General features: G+C 49.2%; 1 protein-coding gene across 12 annotated transcripts in view; it reads right to left on the bottom strand.

Moving 5' to 3' along the window:
• Positions 1-15,813, bottom strand: part of IL11RA (interleukin 11 receptor subunit alpha) — a 161,510-nt gene that overhangs the window by 67,628 nt on the left and 78,069 nt on the right. For 7 of the 12 annotated variants that reach the window (XM_084832773.1, XM_084832770.1, XM_084832767.1 and 4 more), the window contains exon 2: positions 12,250-12,325. Coding sequence is in view for 5 of the 12 variants with exons in the window: in XM_084832767.1 (XP_084688893.1) it covers positions 12,250-12,325 (76 nt within the window). In the remaining 7 variants the exon portion in view is untranslated. Of the gene's footprint in view, positions 1-12,249; positions 12,326-14,244; positions 14,684-14,759; positions 15,055-15,813 lie in introns of those variants that run through there. The other 5 variants (XM_084832769.1, XM_084832763.1, XM_084832771.1 and 2 more) reach the window with 5 other exon arrangements.

Consider the following 15,813-nt stretch of genomic DNA (forward strand, 5'->3'; position numbering starts at 1 on the left):
GTCCAGCAGAGCTTTTCCGAGTGGTTCGTGGCCTGTTACATTCTGGGCCAGGGAAAGAGACGGTGGAACCCTCGGTAGCATGCTGTGACGAGTTTGCACGGCACTTCGAGGATAAAGTCGCTCAGATTCGTCATGAATTGGACACCACCATTAATGCAGTTCCATTGGTAGAGGCGTTCAGAGCACCGTCTGGTCCAGTTTTATTGGATGAGTTTCAGTTACTGAGGCCTGAGGATGCGGACAAGGTGCTTGGCCAAGTCTGATCGACCACTTGTGTGCTTGACCCTTGCCCTTCATGGCTTATTAAATCAAACAAGGAGGGGTTGTCCGGCTGGGTCCAGGAGGTTGTAAATTCCTCCTTGAGAGAGGGAGTGGTGCCTGCCGCTTTAAAAGAGGCAGTAATTAGACCACTCCTGAAAAAGCCTAACCTGGACCCAGAGGATGTTAACAATTATAGGCCAGTGGCCAACATCCCCTTCCTGGGCAAGGTGCTTGAGCGGGTGAGGACAGCTCCAGGCACTCTTGAATGAAACGAATTATCTAGATCCATTTCAATTGGGCTTCAGGCCTGGTTTTGGAACGGAAACTGCCTTGGTCGCCCTGTGGGATGACCTCTGCCGGGAGAGGGACAAGGGGAGTGCGACCCTGTTGATTCTCCTGGACCTCTCAGTGGCTTTCGATACCATCGACCATGGTATCCTTCTGGATAGGTTGTCTGGGTTGGGAGTAGGAGGCACTGCACTATAGTGGTTCCGCTCCTACTTGGATGGCCGATTCCAGAAGGTGGTGCTGGGGGATTATTGCTCTGTGCCATGGCAATTGTGCCATGGGGTTCCACAGGGCTCTATTTTATCCCCCATGCTGTTTAACATCTACATGAAACCGCTGGGGGAGGTTATCCGGAGGTGTGGGCTAAGGTGCCATCAATATGCAGATGACACCCAGCTCTACCTCTCTTTTACGTCAAAACCAGGTGAGGCAGTGACTGTTCTGAATCAGTGCCTGGACACGGTAATGGACTGGATGAGGGCTAATAAACTGAAACTCAATCCAGACAAGACGGAGGTACTGTTAGTGGGTGGTTCGTCTGCCCGGCTAGGTGATATTCAACCTGTTCTGGAGGGGGTTGCACTCCCCCTAAAGGATCAGGTTCGTAGTTTGGGGGTGCTCTTGGATCCAGAACTGTCACTTGAGGCACAGGTGAACTCAGTGGCACAGAGCACTTTTTATCAGCTTAGGCTGGTATACCAACTACGCCCTTATCTAGACAGAGATAGCCTGGCTACAGTTATCCATGCTCTGATAACTTCTCGTCTGGATTACTGCAATGCGTTATACGTGGGGCTGCCTTTGAAAACGGTCCGGAAACTTCAGCTGGTCCAAAATAGGGCAGCAAGACTGTTAACAGCGACTGGCCTGCGAGCTCATATTATGCCAGTACTTTTCCAGCTGCACTGGCTGCCAGTCCATTTCCGGGCCCGATTCAAAGTGCTGGTGTTAACATTCAAAGCCCTTAATGGCTTGGGGCCAGGTTACCTGAAGGATCGCCTCCTCCCATATGTGCCTGCCCGGACCCTAAGATCATCGTCAGCGGCCCTTCTCCTTGAGCCCCTGCCAAAGGAAGTGAGGCGGGTGGATACTAGGAGGAGGGCTTTTTCTGCTGTGGCACCCCGGCTCTGGAATGAGCTCCCTAGTGAGGTTCGCCTGGCACCTACATTGTATTCCTTTCGACGCCAGGTGAAGACCTTTATATTTTCTCAGGCATTTTAGCATTTTAGCTTTCTAAATTTTTATCTTTGCTGTTTTAAATCTGTATTTTAAACTCCTGCACTGCTGCTAGGTTTTATTGTGGTTGTATTGTTATATTGTGGTTTTAATGTTCTATATATTTTAAATTGTTTTATTGTGTGTTGCTTGGATTTAATTTTTGTGAACCGCCCAGAAAGCTTTGGCTATTGGGCGGTATAGAAATGAAATAAATAAATAAATAAAATAAAACATTCTAATCCTTTAGCTTTGGTGTTTTAAATTTGTTACTGTATTTTAAATCTCTGCATTGCTGCTAGGTTTTATGCTGGTTGTGCTTTTATACTATAGTTTTAAGGCCTTTATATTTTATATTGTTTTTATGCTGTACTTGTGGTTTTAATTTTTGTGAACCGCCCAGAAAGCTTTGGCTATTGAGTGGTATGTAAGAAATAAACAAACAAACATTTAGCCAAATATGATTGTCTACGTAGCCTTGTGACATCATTACATTAACTGAGTGATGCCTGATTGGCTGGGATCATTCTGCGAAGGAGAAGATGGGAGGAAAATGTGCAAAGCAATGCATGGAGCCAAGACCTAACTGCTGTGAACAGCAGCAAGGGAAAGCAGATTTAAGGGTTTTATTAAGGAACATTTTGCCTCCAAGGCCCCCATTCTGCCCTCAGAATGTTCAAGGGAGAATATCTGGCGCATTCTTACATTGGCACAGGATCCATCCCTTCTCCCCACCAGCCAACCAAGGCTGGGGTGGACTGAAGGTGCCTCTTGCCACGATGGTTCTATAAAAGTATTTCTGCCAAGCACAACAAATGGACTGTTCTTTAGCTCATTGACCGTTTCCATGCTGGTGTTTTACAGGGTTTTTTAATTGCATTGAGTTGTAATTGTGCAGCAGCCCCAGGGCTTGGGCAGGCTTTTCAGGGCAGAGCAAGGGGGAAGGAGAGGCCAACCTGCAGCTCCAGTTTCCAACGGGCCTTCTAGGAGCCTGCCAAAGACAAGGGGCTGCACTGAATGCCCCAAACAAGAGAGGTGCTGAGCTGAATGCCTGCCTAGGACTGCTGGCTCTGAATACCCCAGAGGGTTCAAGGGCCAGCTGTAAGTCAGTGGTGCAAGAAATCAACTTTGCATGTTCTCAGAGGGATTCTTTTACTACTTCCACCTCTTCAGAGGACTGGGACACAGCAAAAGTGCAGAAACTGCACTCCTGCTCCGAGAGCTCACACATTTTTATTCCACACAACACAATGACCCAGGGAAAACACTCTGATGTGAGAAGTGGAGCTAAAACAAAGTGTTGCACCACCTAAAAAGGCAACCAGCTCTTTTAATTACAACTTTCATATTTTGAAATGTTGGTTTTGACAGCTATTGTCTATCTTTTCTACTCTTCATGGCTCTGTGAAAGGAAGACAGAGCAAAATGCCAGCAAATAACCCCATGGTTAACCATGGTTAAACATGATAACCCCATGGTTATCACTTCATGCTTGTCCTTTCTTCAGTGAGCTGGAGGAATCTCTAGCAAGGGCGGCCCTTCCTGTCTCCAGGGCATCTGCTGACATGCAAATGCATGGCTGAGTAGGGGGGTGGGGGGTGGGAAAGGAGACACACACACTCAGACAGGCTAGTCCCAAGGCAGCGCTGGCCCCCCATAAGCAACCAACACATCCTTGCAGCAGCTCAGAGCTGCCCCTTGCCAGGCAGCCAGCTGCAAAAACTTGAGCTGACACTGTTCTTGGTGTTGTTTCTATTTTAATGTGGGTTTTTTAAAAAAATAATAATGTTGATGTAAACCACTTCCAATGTTTGGGGAAAGCAGCATAACTCATTTAAAGAAATCAAGTAAAACAAGGAGTTCCCCTCCTTAAACTGAAGAACCACCTCTTCCCCCACCTCTCCGAATGCCTGCTCCATTCCGGAGCACTGGCATCAGCTCCCGAACCAGCCTGGCTAGCCCACTGCTTAGCAGTCACCATTAGCTGCCAGGATGGCAGAGGATGAGATGGCTGGATAGCATCACCGATGCAATGAGTATGAACCTGAGCACACTCCGGGAGAGAGTAGAGGACAGGAAGGCCTGGTGTGCTGTGGTCCATGGGGTCACGAAGAGTTGGACACGACTGAACAACAACAAAAGCCCAAGCTACAGTGGGGTAGGGCCCCCATCCCACACTGCTCCAAAGGGTTTGGCAGTGGAGAACTCCACACAAGGTCCCCTTCAGGCTCCTTCTGTACTGCCATATTTCAAACTGTGGTTTCCCCAGGAGAAATTCTATCCCACCCTCCCTTTCCAGAGAAGAAGCCGAGCATTCTGTGGAACAGCCTGGACTGCAGGGTGACAGGCTTGCTTTGGCTCCTGGAGCTGAAAGGGACGAGTGGAAAGCCCCCTTGAGATGCCCTGCATGCAGGTCTGGCCCCTGGGCCTACAGCGGAGGACAGTGTCCACAGGGCAGACAGCATTTCGGGACCAAGGGGAGAGGGTTTGCTCTGGGTGGAAGACCTGAGCCTGCTCCAGGGCAGCGTGCTCTTCACTCCTGCTGCCTCACCCCAGGACAGCTGCCTTGTGCCAAAACGCTCCGGAGTGCCAACCTTAGTTACTGCTAATCATTTAATATGGGCAATGATCTATATTCCTTCTTCACGACAACCCTTGGAGAAGAGCTTAATCGCAGCCTATGCACCAACATTAGAAACTGGGGCTTTCCAAGGAAGCCAACTTGTAGTAAGACATGACAAAACCAAGAAGTTGTCTGCACAAACCAGTTAACTTCTTGAATTCGCTGTGGCAAGATACAATGGCAACCAGGAGTTTAACTAGCTTTTTTTAAAAAAAGGATTAGGCAAATTCGCAGAGGACAAGTCGATCAAAGGTGATTAGCCAGAGAAGCTAAACAGAGCCTCCATGTTCAGAGGCAGTGTACCTGTGAGTATCAGATGTGGAGGACATAGAGGCTGTTGCCTTCATGTCATGTTGTCCAGCTTGTGAGCTGGCCACTGCTGGAATGCTGGGTAGAAAGACCTTGTCTCACCATATGAACGGATGCCTGTAACAAGCTTCCTGTAGCAATGGTTTTCACATGCATGTTTTGAGCAGGAATTAAAACAAGTAAGGGCGCTATCCTATGCCTGTTTAGACACAAAGAAGTCCTACCTCTCCCAGCATTCCCCAGCCAGCATGGCTGGCTGGGGGATGCTGGGAGAGGTAGGACTTTTGTGTAGGTCTTTTTTCTGTCTAAACAGGCATAGGATTGTCCCCGAAATGAATTAGAAACAAAGCCATGGGGATTGTCCCCCAGGCAACATTTCACACAAGACAAAATGCCTACAGAAAAGTCACTTCCACATGGCAAAAAGCACACTTTTAACACACGTCTCATGCTATTGCCTATGTGGCACTCACTGACTTCCATATAGGAAATTTGTCGTGTGTGAAAAGCCCCCTATGGAGCCAGGATGCCAACTCTTGGCTTTCCATGGGGGGATAACACCTTAATTTGTTAATGAGGTGTGAATTGCTGAGGTTTAAACATCCACTGCCCCACAGCAGCTGTGCTCACCCTTCTGTGAGGCTGGACGGATCAGCTGCAATCCCCCCCCCCCATGCTAATGGCTCTTAACCCTCCCTGGCACCATGCCCCACGCCTCGGAACCCACCTGCCTGATGTGGCTCAGGGTGCAGCCATCCTGACAAACAAAGGCAAGCTTGTTAGCAAGAGACCGAGAGTAGCTTCATGCGGTACGTGGCAAGCAGGTTGTCGCACTGGGGCTCCAATTGTGTTTCCTACAGTAAAGTTTTTACATGAGAAAAAGGGGCAGACAAAAATCCCCAAACACAAGGGTTTCGTGCCTTGCTGCAACAGATCAAAATTCTCAGCCAGGCGCCTTAGGAACCACACAGCTCATGGTGCGGCTAAGCCCTGGTCCTCACAAAGAAGGGATGAGCTGGTAAGTATGCTGATTTTCTGCGTATAGGTATGTTCTTCCAAGGAGGAGCATCCTGACACATGAGCCCGCACCTACAGCCTGAAGCACTGCAATCCAAACATGGATTTACTCCCTCATCTGTTTTTACAGAGAGCCCTATCCAAGGAGCAACAATAATACAAGGGGATTAGAAAACAATCCTGTGCACTGCTCCAAGATGGGTTACATTTAACTATCTGGAGCCAGGAGCATTCCTGGGGTATCAGCCAGTGGCTGCAAAAATCAAGATGCCTGCACCTGCGTCTGTCAGCTGAGAATCCTGGCTCCGTACTTGACAGTTGCCAGCTCTTGCCAATTTTATTGTACGATGTGCAGTACTCTGCATCTGCCTCAGCAAAAAGAACTGTGTAATAAGCAGGGCCTTCAAAGAAAATTCAGCCATCAAACTAAAAGTCCCTTGCACTCCTGCTGAAGAACATAAGGACACAACTTCCCATCCTTTGAGGATCTTGGAACAGGTATCACAAGGTTAATTCACAATCTGCAAACTGCTTCTGATACAAAGCAGAAATTATAAACGTGGGGCATACTCACAAAGAACATATTTAACTCCTGATCCAACAAAACACAACATCGTGTCAAGCAACAAATACAAAATTACAGATACTTGAACTTGGATTGCAACTGGGACTCCACTGGCATGGACCCAGGTGAGAACCAGCACCTTTCTGGCAAAGGTATGGTGCATCCTAGCCCAGTATGCCATTTTCACCAGTAGCCAGCCAGATGTCTCTGGGGAGTCCACAATCACCTTCTCCATTGGTGTTCAGTCTCTAGACCCAGAATAGGTCATCTAGGGAGAGGTGCTCCATCAGGTATTGTGGTCCCGAGCTGGGCAAAGCTTTATAGGTCAAAACCCAATGAACGCCTGGAGGTAAGGGGTGGGCCCCGCACATGCACTCACTCACCCCTGCCCCCACCAAACACTGTCCCATGTGGTCATGTGAACAAGGCTTCTCCCTCAGGGTGAAAGTGAATTCACTAGAATCTCTGCAGCTCCTCCACCCACCCAACTCCACTTATCTGCAAGGTCAGAAAATGCTCATGCAAACTGGCAGCCACAGGTACAAATGGCTTGTGGGAAAGCAATGTGTTGCATGAGAAAACACACACCGCTTGTCACATGTTGGCCAGCATAGTGCTGCAGTGCCCAACATCCCGAAGCATCCTGCCACATGTGTTTTTAATCCATGTAGAAAGAAAAGTCTAGTTTGCAGCCCTGCAAAAGTCTAGTTTGCAGCCTTCTCACCCATGAGGCCTGTCTGTATTTCTCATTAAGTGTTTAGATTTCTTTGCAAACATTTTTGAATTTTTGTGGCCCAATTTCATACAGGCAGAAGACAATACTGAAAACACTGGTGCAAAATGCTATCGATTTCAACATTTATGCCATATCCCAGCGGGTTGCAAACTTTATAGTTTCGAGAATCCTTTTCAAGTGGACGTGGCTGCCAAGGAACCACTGTTGCAATGGACTCTGGGAAGTGTTCTAGGGCGTTCACGCGGGGTGACAGCCAACCTTGCTGGGCGTCAGTGTTACTTTGCGTGAAACGAGAACACATCTGGGAGCACACCCAGGGCTACGCTCCCCTGTGTTTACGCATCGAAGAGGAGGATCAGCGGTGGTGGGCAAACTGTCTTTCAGGAAGGTTTGTCCTCTGTTAGTGATCTTCTCATGGAGGAGCCTCAAAGCTTCCCAGGAACACAGTTTGAACAACACTGCCCTAGCCCAATCTCACATGCAAGCCAGTTTCCCCCCCCAATTTCTCACAACTGTAATTCAAGTCAAAAATAAACCTTCATCAGCTAGCATATACATTCCATTTTTAAAATGGCTTTCTTCCACTTCCTGCACCTCATTAACCAACTTCACACTTCTCGGTCCAAAAAGCATTTTTAGCATCACTTCCAAAAATGTCCTTAGGTGCTCCATCAGAGAATTCCAGGGCACACGCACAACACATCCATGAGCTCTCAGGGCATATCTGAACGACAAAACTTAAGATTCATTTTATACCACTTGAACCATCATGGGTTCCTGCAAAGGATCCTGGGAACTCTAGTTCACGAGATGCTCTAAGTTATGTGAGAGATCCTTAGCTTCCACTCAAGAACTTCAGTTCCAAAGATTCCCTGAGAGGTCAGGACGACTACTGTTAAGTCTGTGCTGTAGATATGCCCTTCGAGCAGCTTTCCCCAACCTGGCACCCAACACATCTGGAGGGCACCAAGTTGGGGAAGACTTGCCTTGGAGTTTCAGGGAACACCTCCCAGGATCTATGAACATGAGGGCAAAACAGTGAACGAAGAACTAGAAATTATGAACTTCATCTGTGTACACTGAAGGAAACAATATCCAACCGCCCCCATTTCTGAACTCGGTTCAGTAATTCCAGTTTTGGTAATTTGAAAATCCGGGACTTTACTGTCTTGTGCAAGGGGTGATTTTGAATTCAGGGCATGATGATGGAAATGTTCTGGGGTCCTGAAAATTTCCATCATCATGCCCTGGATTCAAAATCACCCCTTGCACAAGACAGTAAAGTCCTGGATTTTTAAATCACCAAAACTGAAATTACTGAAATGAGTTCAGAATGGAAACTGAAAACAATCTGAACTCCTCAGAAATTCACGCAGAGCCATTCCACACGCATCACCACCACCACATACACAGCATCTATTCAGAAGCAATATTGATTTATCCAAAACAGCTGAGTGTTCCAAGGAGTCCAGAAGCCATATTGCCGAACTGGCCGCTGGGCCTGTGACTCAGTCAACAGCCAACATTTTAAAATGGGGATTGATATTGGCACCGAATCTCCATAACCAATTATTTCACCTTCCTTCCCCAACTTAAATCACAACAAACTCCTTTGCATTGGCTGTACCAAGGCTACCGGCAAGGGTCTTTCCAGCCTTCTTCTGGACTGCGAGAGCCCTTTTCAGCTGGGGATACCAGGGACCCAACCTGGCATCTTCTGCGATCAAAGCTTGTGCCCTTGCACTGAACTATGGCCCAAGATCACTACCCACAAAGCTCAGCGGCTCTGCAACCACTGGCTGGCCCCAGTGTGGCCTCGACTGTGAAAACATTTCTCTTTGCTTCCTAACAGGGCAGTGCCCCCACAAGCACTGGCCAGCACCGGATCTCCCGGTGGTAACTGAAGAGTGCTCCGGGTGAGCTGGACGACGTGTTTATTGTCTGCCTTGTTCCAAAGGCTCAGGAAAGGCAATAACATGGAGAGGGACAACATAAAACCTCATTAAAATGGAATTTTATTCCAGTGCTGACATCCATATTTGAAAACTCCAACCCTCCGGCTTTTTCGTACAGGAACATTCAGCCATAGCGAAATAGTCAACCCTAAAGTACGCAATAACATTTTAAGGCATGCCCCTAAGCACGTGCAGAATGCGTCTCTGTCAGGCCTGAGTAGTCACAGCTAGGCTGCACATATCTTAGAATAACGACAAACATCTCCAGGCAGGCTTCACCCCCTGGCAATTCTCTCTTGGGAACTTAGCCCTGAGACTTGACCCCTTGAGGGCTGTAATGGTTCAGTGGTAGGGCAACTGCTTTGCCAGCAAAACGTCCCAGGTTCAACCCAGCCACATGGATCAGGGAGAAGGTGATGGGGGGGAAACACTGTACCGGCTTTCCCCAACCTGGTGCCCTCCAGATGTTTGGGACTTCAACTCCCATCAGCCCCAGCCAACTTAACTAACGGTCAGGAATGCTGGGAGATTTATTTATTATATTTTAATTTTTATTACATAAGAAAAGATGGGAAATGTAGTCCAAAACATCTGGGGGGCACCAGATTGGGGAAGGCAGCACAGTGTGTGTTGCTACTCTGATTGTGATTTTACACTGATGTTATTATTTTGGTTTGCTACAGGACTGGCTAATTTTCACAACTAAATGAAGTAGAGTCACCCTGTCGGTAAAGCCGTCTCACTGAGGTGCTGACTTGGGTGGCTCAAAGCAAGTTCACTTCCAGGACTGTAGGTGTTCAAATGAGGATTCTCTCATTTGGGATCAAAAGGGGTGGTGGGAGAGACACCGCAGTCTGCTGGGGGCTTAGCTTGCCGCTCCTACCTGTGGGCAGGGCCCCTCCTGCCTTCCCACCCCTCCGGGCTCCCCTTTAGATCCCTGCCAAGAAAAAGATAGGCCGTGTGTGAGGCAGCCTCCAAAAGCCGCCCAGGGTAGGCAATGGCCGTCGTTGCCATTTCAGAGGTGGGGCTATGCAGACCTGACAGCCCACCCCCGACCACATCTGCAGGTCCACTTGGTGGTGGGGTACACCTCTAATGCTGGGTGTGCCCGCCATACCTGCCCAAAGAGCACTGCCCAGTAAGAATCCAGAACCAGAGAGGCAGAGAAGCAGCATGGAGAAAAAGCACCCCCCATTGCTCTCAGCCATTCCAACAGCCAGCTTCTGCTCCTCATCTCCCTAGGTTCTTGGGGAGGATGGACTCACTTGGAGCTGGGAAGCCCAAAGGCCATAAGGCATGTTGACCACAACACCATCCCTTTTCTGCCACTGCCATCCTTCAACCACGCTAGCCCGGTGAGCGACAAAAGTCTTTGGAGTGTGTACTTGACTACAATACCTCAAGTGAATGCTACTAGTTCACTCACTTAGGATCCAGAAGAAGTTTCATCAGCCCAATAAATCCTGCATGACACAGCTTATCTAGGTTGCTATACAATCCCATGATCACAGAACTGCAGAGTTGGAATGTACCTTAGAGGTCATCTAGTCTGATCCCCCGTGCTCGATGCAGGAATCTACAGCATCCCTGACCGATGACCATCCAGCCTCTGCTTAAATACCTCCAGCAGAGGAAAACCCATCACTTCCCCCAAGGCAGACTGTCCCACTGCTGAACAGCTGCTGACTGTTAAGAAATTTTCCTAATGTTTAGCCAAAATCTACTTCCCTGCAATTTCCACCCATTGGTTCTAGTCCTGCCCTCTGGAGTAACAGAGAACAAGTCTGCTCCATCTTCTGCATGACAGCCGTTCAGATATTTCAAGACAACTATCACACCTCCCCTTAATCTTCTCTTCTCCAGGAGAAACATACCCAGCTCTTTCTATTGAACTTCAAAGCAGCAGAGCTGAATTAGCACCAGTAAATGCAAGGTAAATGCAGAGCGATAGACGTTTCTAAGCCAGAGATATGTCAAGGCAAAACCAGGAGCCATTCTCTCTGACTCACTGACTCCAGGGGGATTGCCCACAGTAACTGAACAATCAGAAATGAACCGAAAATAACCTGGTTGGCTAATAAAAGAGGAGTAATTCAATCACTCAGGGCAGCCAATAGATAAAACACACAAAATGTCTGTTTAAAAATCTAACTCATCAGATAACATTGAATTGGTCTCTTGACCGGCTGGCCCCAACCTTTTCTCTGTTTATCCAGAGTCCCAGATTCCACCACAAGGAGATCTTACATCATTTTGAAAAGATAAAAATGCTGGGTTTTGATCAATCTCCAAGGGAGAGCATTCCATAGATGCAGAGCACACACCAGGAATCTCTCTACACACCCACGTGGTTTATACTACTATTAAAAGGTTGCTTTTGGTTGACCTTGGAGATCTGGGTGAGACACAGTCTGCTACTGCTACTGTCACTGCTAACAGGTCTGGCTTCGTTTTACCAGAACAGAGCTAGAGGAACTCAGCGGGTAAGTTTAGACTAACTCCTACAAGTAGTAAAGGGACTACTGAAGCACTGAAGCAGCATTCCCCACCACTGCCACAGCATATGAAGGGTTACATTCGACCAGTCATAAATTTGGAAGTAAACCTTTTCAGGATCAATGGGACAGTACTAAAGTATCAAACTAGTAGCGTTTTTAGTATTTTATTGTTTTACATATTAAATGCTGTAAGGCATCTTGTATGGGTTTTACCCTAAAAGTGGGATACACATACATTAAATAAATAAGCAAACAAACAAACAAACAAACAAACAGTAAACTACTACAGTTGTAATTACCCCTCCCACTGGGAGAAAAACACAAAATGCAAAAAGCGATAAAGAGCTGTATGCCTCATACGCCACCTCCACGCTCTTTGAACTGGGCTCACGTTTACCAACACTCTGACTCACAGACACAGGCGTCCGCCACGAGGGGCAGCCCACTGACTCAGGGGGCTTGGAGTTCTGACTCAGTGGACTATGACTCAGCGATGCTGGGCTGCCTCTGCAGCACCTCCACTAATTCTCCTGGAACCCGCAGTTCAGCATTCCGAAAGCGAGGGGCACCTCGGGCACGTCCTGCTGATACGGACACGCGTGGTGGAGGCACCCAGTTTGACGAGCAGCGCTTGCGCCAATTCCGACCTGTGGAACGTCTGCTCCGGCGTCTCGCGCACGATGCCAGCGAACAGGAGCACAGCTCCCAGACTCCCGCCGGCAGGCTCCCTCCCGCCCCGACCGTCCAGAGCGATGCCGCGCTCGAGAGCCCCGGCAGCGTACCTTCAAGTCCTGCTGCTGCTTCGGCGTCTGCCTCTGTTGCTCCCCATGGCCTTGCCGCTGCCAGATCACAAAAACTCTGGGAAAAGGAAAAGGGAAAGAAGGGGGGCTGTTCTTAATGCGGGCTGCGACTGGAGCTCGAGAGCACCCCCACTGAATCCCCCCCATTTCGGTCCCCACCAAAGCCCCCAGCCCACACCCTCCCCTCGGCCGCCCCACTGCACCCAGCCGGAGCCCCTTGCCTACGGTGACGGGAGGCTCTGGCAGCTGCCGAACAGCAACTGCTCTGTTAACGAGCCGAGCAGCAGCCAAAGCAGCCAGCAGCTCCTGCCTGCCTGGGAGGAAGGAAAACCGTTTCCCCCCCGCCCCCCTCCCTGGAGGCCCGGCCACAAGCTAGAGAAATTCCTAAAAATAATGTCAAAAGCCAAGCGCTCGTAAAAACTCTGCGGCGGCTGGGGAAGGGGGTGGGAGCACGAGGGGGCTGGATGCGATTCCAGGCGGCAGATATGAAGAGCAAACTCCAGGGCTGGGCTCTTTGCTGGCAGAGGGGGCTTTGCAGGATGGAGCAAACGCAGGCACGCAAGAGCAGCATGGCCTGGGCGGGCCAACTGGACAGCACACGGGGAACCGACACTCGTCTGGACTCAGCCTGGGGTTGGGGGGGAGAGAGGGGGATGCAATCAAGGGATGCCGTGAGAATTCGAGCACGGGTGCTTGCGTAGCTGTGCACCCTTGCTCACGTTCTCCTGAGCAGAATCAAGGCAGTGTGGTCACCCTCCATATCAAATTGCCACTTGTGTCTGACCCACTTTTGAACATACTTCTCAACCGGCTAATAAGAGCTGTGGGCACAGGTACAGTGGGCATCAGGCAGACCATAATGGGCCTGTAAGCAGCAGCATGCTTCCTCATGGCAGGCCACGTGCCGCCACATCAGACCAACAAAGCCCCTCCAACTGGCCCCGCCACACCTCTGTATTTTCTTTTCACTTCCCATGGCTCATGCATTTCCTCCCACTAGCCAGAATCAACTATTATCCCAAGCACTACACGTCCTTATGATAGGTATGTGCATACACACACTGTACTACAATGAAACACACCAGCTGCATGTGAGGTCCGTGCAGCCAGACACCATTATTAGACACATGATGTATGTCAGTTGATAGCACCTAAGGTGGGGGAGAGGGAATGGGCTGGCCTATCTGGTTAACAAAATGGTATTGAGCCAGCATTATGATGCTGCAGCAAATATGGCCAACATAATTTCAAATGGCATCAGCAAGAGTATCATTTCAAAGAGTTAGGAGTACATGGCCCATTTCTTGAAGCAGCAAAAACATCCATCTCAAGTCTGGCATTAATTTCAGAACACTATAGTTCAAGCAGAATGTTGGCAGCTTGAAAAGGACTGGAAAAAGAGCCACAAAGATGATTGAGGGCTGCTGACAAATCCGATGTGGGAAGCCTGAGAGAACTGGATAGTGAAGAGAGGGTTGAAGGAGAACATAGTGACTGTTATGAGATAGTTAAAAGGGAGTCAGAGAAGAGACAGGGAAATTCTGTCCTCCTTGTCTACTGAGGGCGTGGTAAGAAGCAACAGGCAATACTAGCATGCATATAGAGCTATATAAAGTTTAAATGCTTATTGTATTGTTTTAATCCTTCCAAACAGCCCTTAAGGTAGGTCAGCGCCGTCATCCCCATATGGCAGGTGGGGTGTGGGCTGAAGCTGAGAGTGGGTGGCTTGCCTAGGACCACCAAATGAGTTTGTGGCAGAGGCAGGGTCCTCCTCTGGGCCCCATGGGAACAGCAGCTTCTGCATAGATGAGCCCCTCTCTCAGCCACTATGCTATAATTTTGGCTGAAAGGAGGTTTAAAAATCCATTAAAAGTAAAATAAACTATGCTGCACGCTCACTCTCAACAGCAAGGTAACAGACATAAATGAAGCACTAGCCCTCCTTGGAAGCTTTCAAGAAAAAGCTTAGCCAGGCACCTGTTTGGGATGGTTCAAGTAGCACGGGATACCCTTTCTTAGGGCAAGGAGTTAGACTTGATGATCTGTGGGATCCCTGCTGAGGTACTCCACTTCAGAGAGGCCCTGATCCTGCCGCTACTCCCTGCCCCTCCCTCCTGGTGCTAGCTGGAAGAGGCCAAAGTCCCTCCAGCGCCTCTGAAGGCCTGCCCCATCGCACGTGGATCTCTGTGGTGGCTGTCCGCTCTCTGCAGCTTGACTTCCCCCTTCAAAACCACAGCAGCACGACCCCCGTCCTGCTGGAGCAAGCAAAATAGCTGTGCCTTGGACCTGAAAGCCTTCTGGCCCGGACAGGGCCTAGCCCTGACTCCCCTCCCAAGCACGGAGGCTCTTGGGTCAGCCAGCAGGCGAGCTACAAAGCAAACAGCTCGCTGTTCCCATGATCCTTCCCTTGCTGGGCTGGGAACACTGCGTGCCACCAGCGCAAAACGGCCCTCGGCGGGCTCCCAGAACAAAGGCCCCTTCTGGTCTCCCACCTGTTCCACGTGCGCCTGAACTTTGGCATGAAAAGCCGCTGGGAAAGGTCAGGGGCTGTGGAGTCTGCCTGCCACTTGAGCCGGGGAGAAGGACCCATTAACCTCTTAGCTCCTGGAGAAAAGGGAGCCAAATTCCGCCACACTCTTAACTCAGAGCAGGAGTTGGAAAGGCAGAAGGAGGGTGATGATGCATGATCCACTCCATCCCCAGTCGTAAATCACTTTCTACTCAGGTCTGACCTTGCCAAGCCATGTGGTGGCCATCACCGCAGCAACTCCCGTCCGAAACAAAATCACTGGGAAAGGGGTGTGTCTCATTCTGCAGCAGCAGATATTTAGGATTGGCTACCCAACTAGTGCATCTCCTAAGAGACTTGGGGCACAATCCTATGCTGGCTGGAGAATGCTGGGAGATGTAGCATTTTTTTCTGTCTAAACATGCACAGGATTGTGCCCTTAATTGGTCTGCAGCACACTTAGCTTTCATAGAGAACGGTCTGCTTTGTCGGATGTAAGATCTGGGAGTCAGCTCCACACAGCCATTACAGGAGCCTTAAATGTACACAAGTAGGAGACAGTTTGCTTTTTTTGGGGGGGGGGAGAAGCGTCTGTAAGATCCTGGGAGGTGCTGACAAACATGAAAAATGGATTGCAATTCTGAGGTCAGGAACAGAATTTCTGCTGAGCTTGACCTCTTTTCCTTTTAGGAAAGATGCTTAGATTCAGGTGTAAAGGCAATGTTGGAATAGGGCTGCACAGCTTACTGGGTGGAGGTGGGTGTCTGGTTAACTGATTCCACATGGAATGCATCCTGGGTGAATCCCCAACAGGCCATGCTGGAAAGTTAGCAGATTTAGAGTGGATACCAGAATTCACACAATGAAAAGATGCAAGCAGCTGCACGCAGTTTTGCTCCAGTTCTTTGTTGTTGTTTTTTTAAAAAAACAAGATGGTGGTAAGGTGCCAAACAGGGTGAGAAAGGGAAGTCCCCATCCCTGTTGATGGGAGTCTCCACAGAAATCAGGCACCACTGCCTCTTCCTCTTTACCCCGGG

The sequence above is a fragment of the Heloderma suspectum genome, chromosome 2, assembly GCF_057233095.1.
Source record: "Heloderma suspectum isolate Gila_16-S chromosome 2, 16-S_ref, whole genome shotgun sequence".
Taxonomy (NCBI): domain Eukaryota; kingdom Metazoa; phylum Chordata; class Lepidosauria; order Squamata; family Helodermatidae; genus Heloderma; species Heloderma suspectum.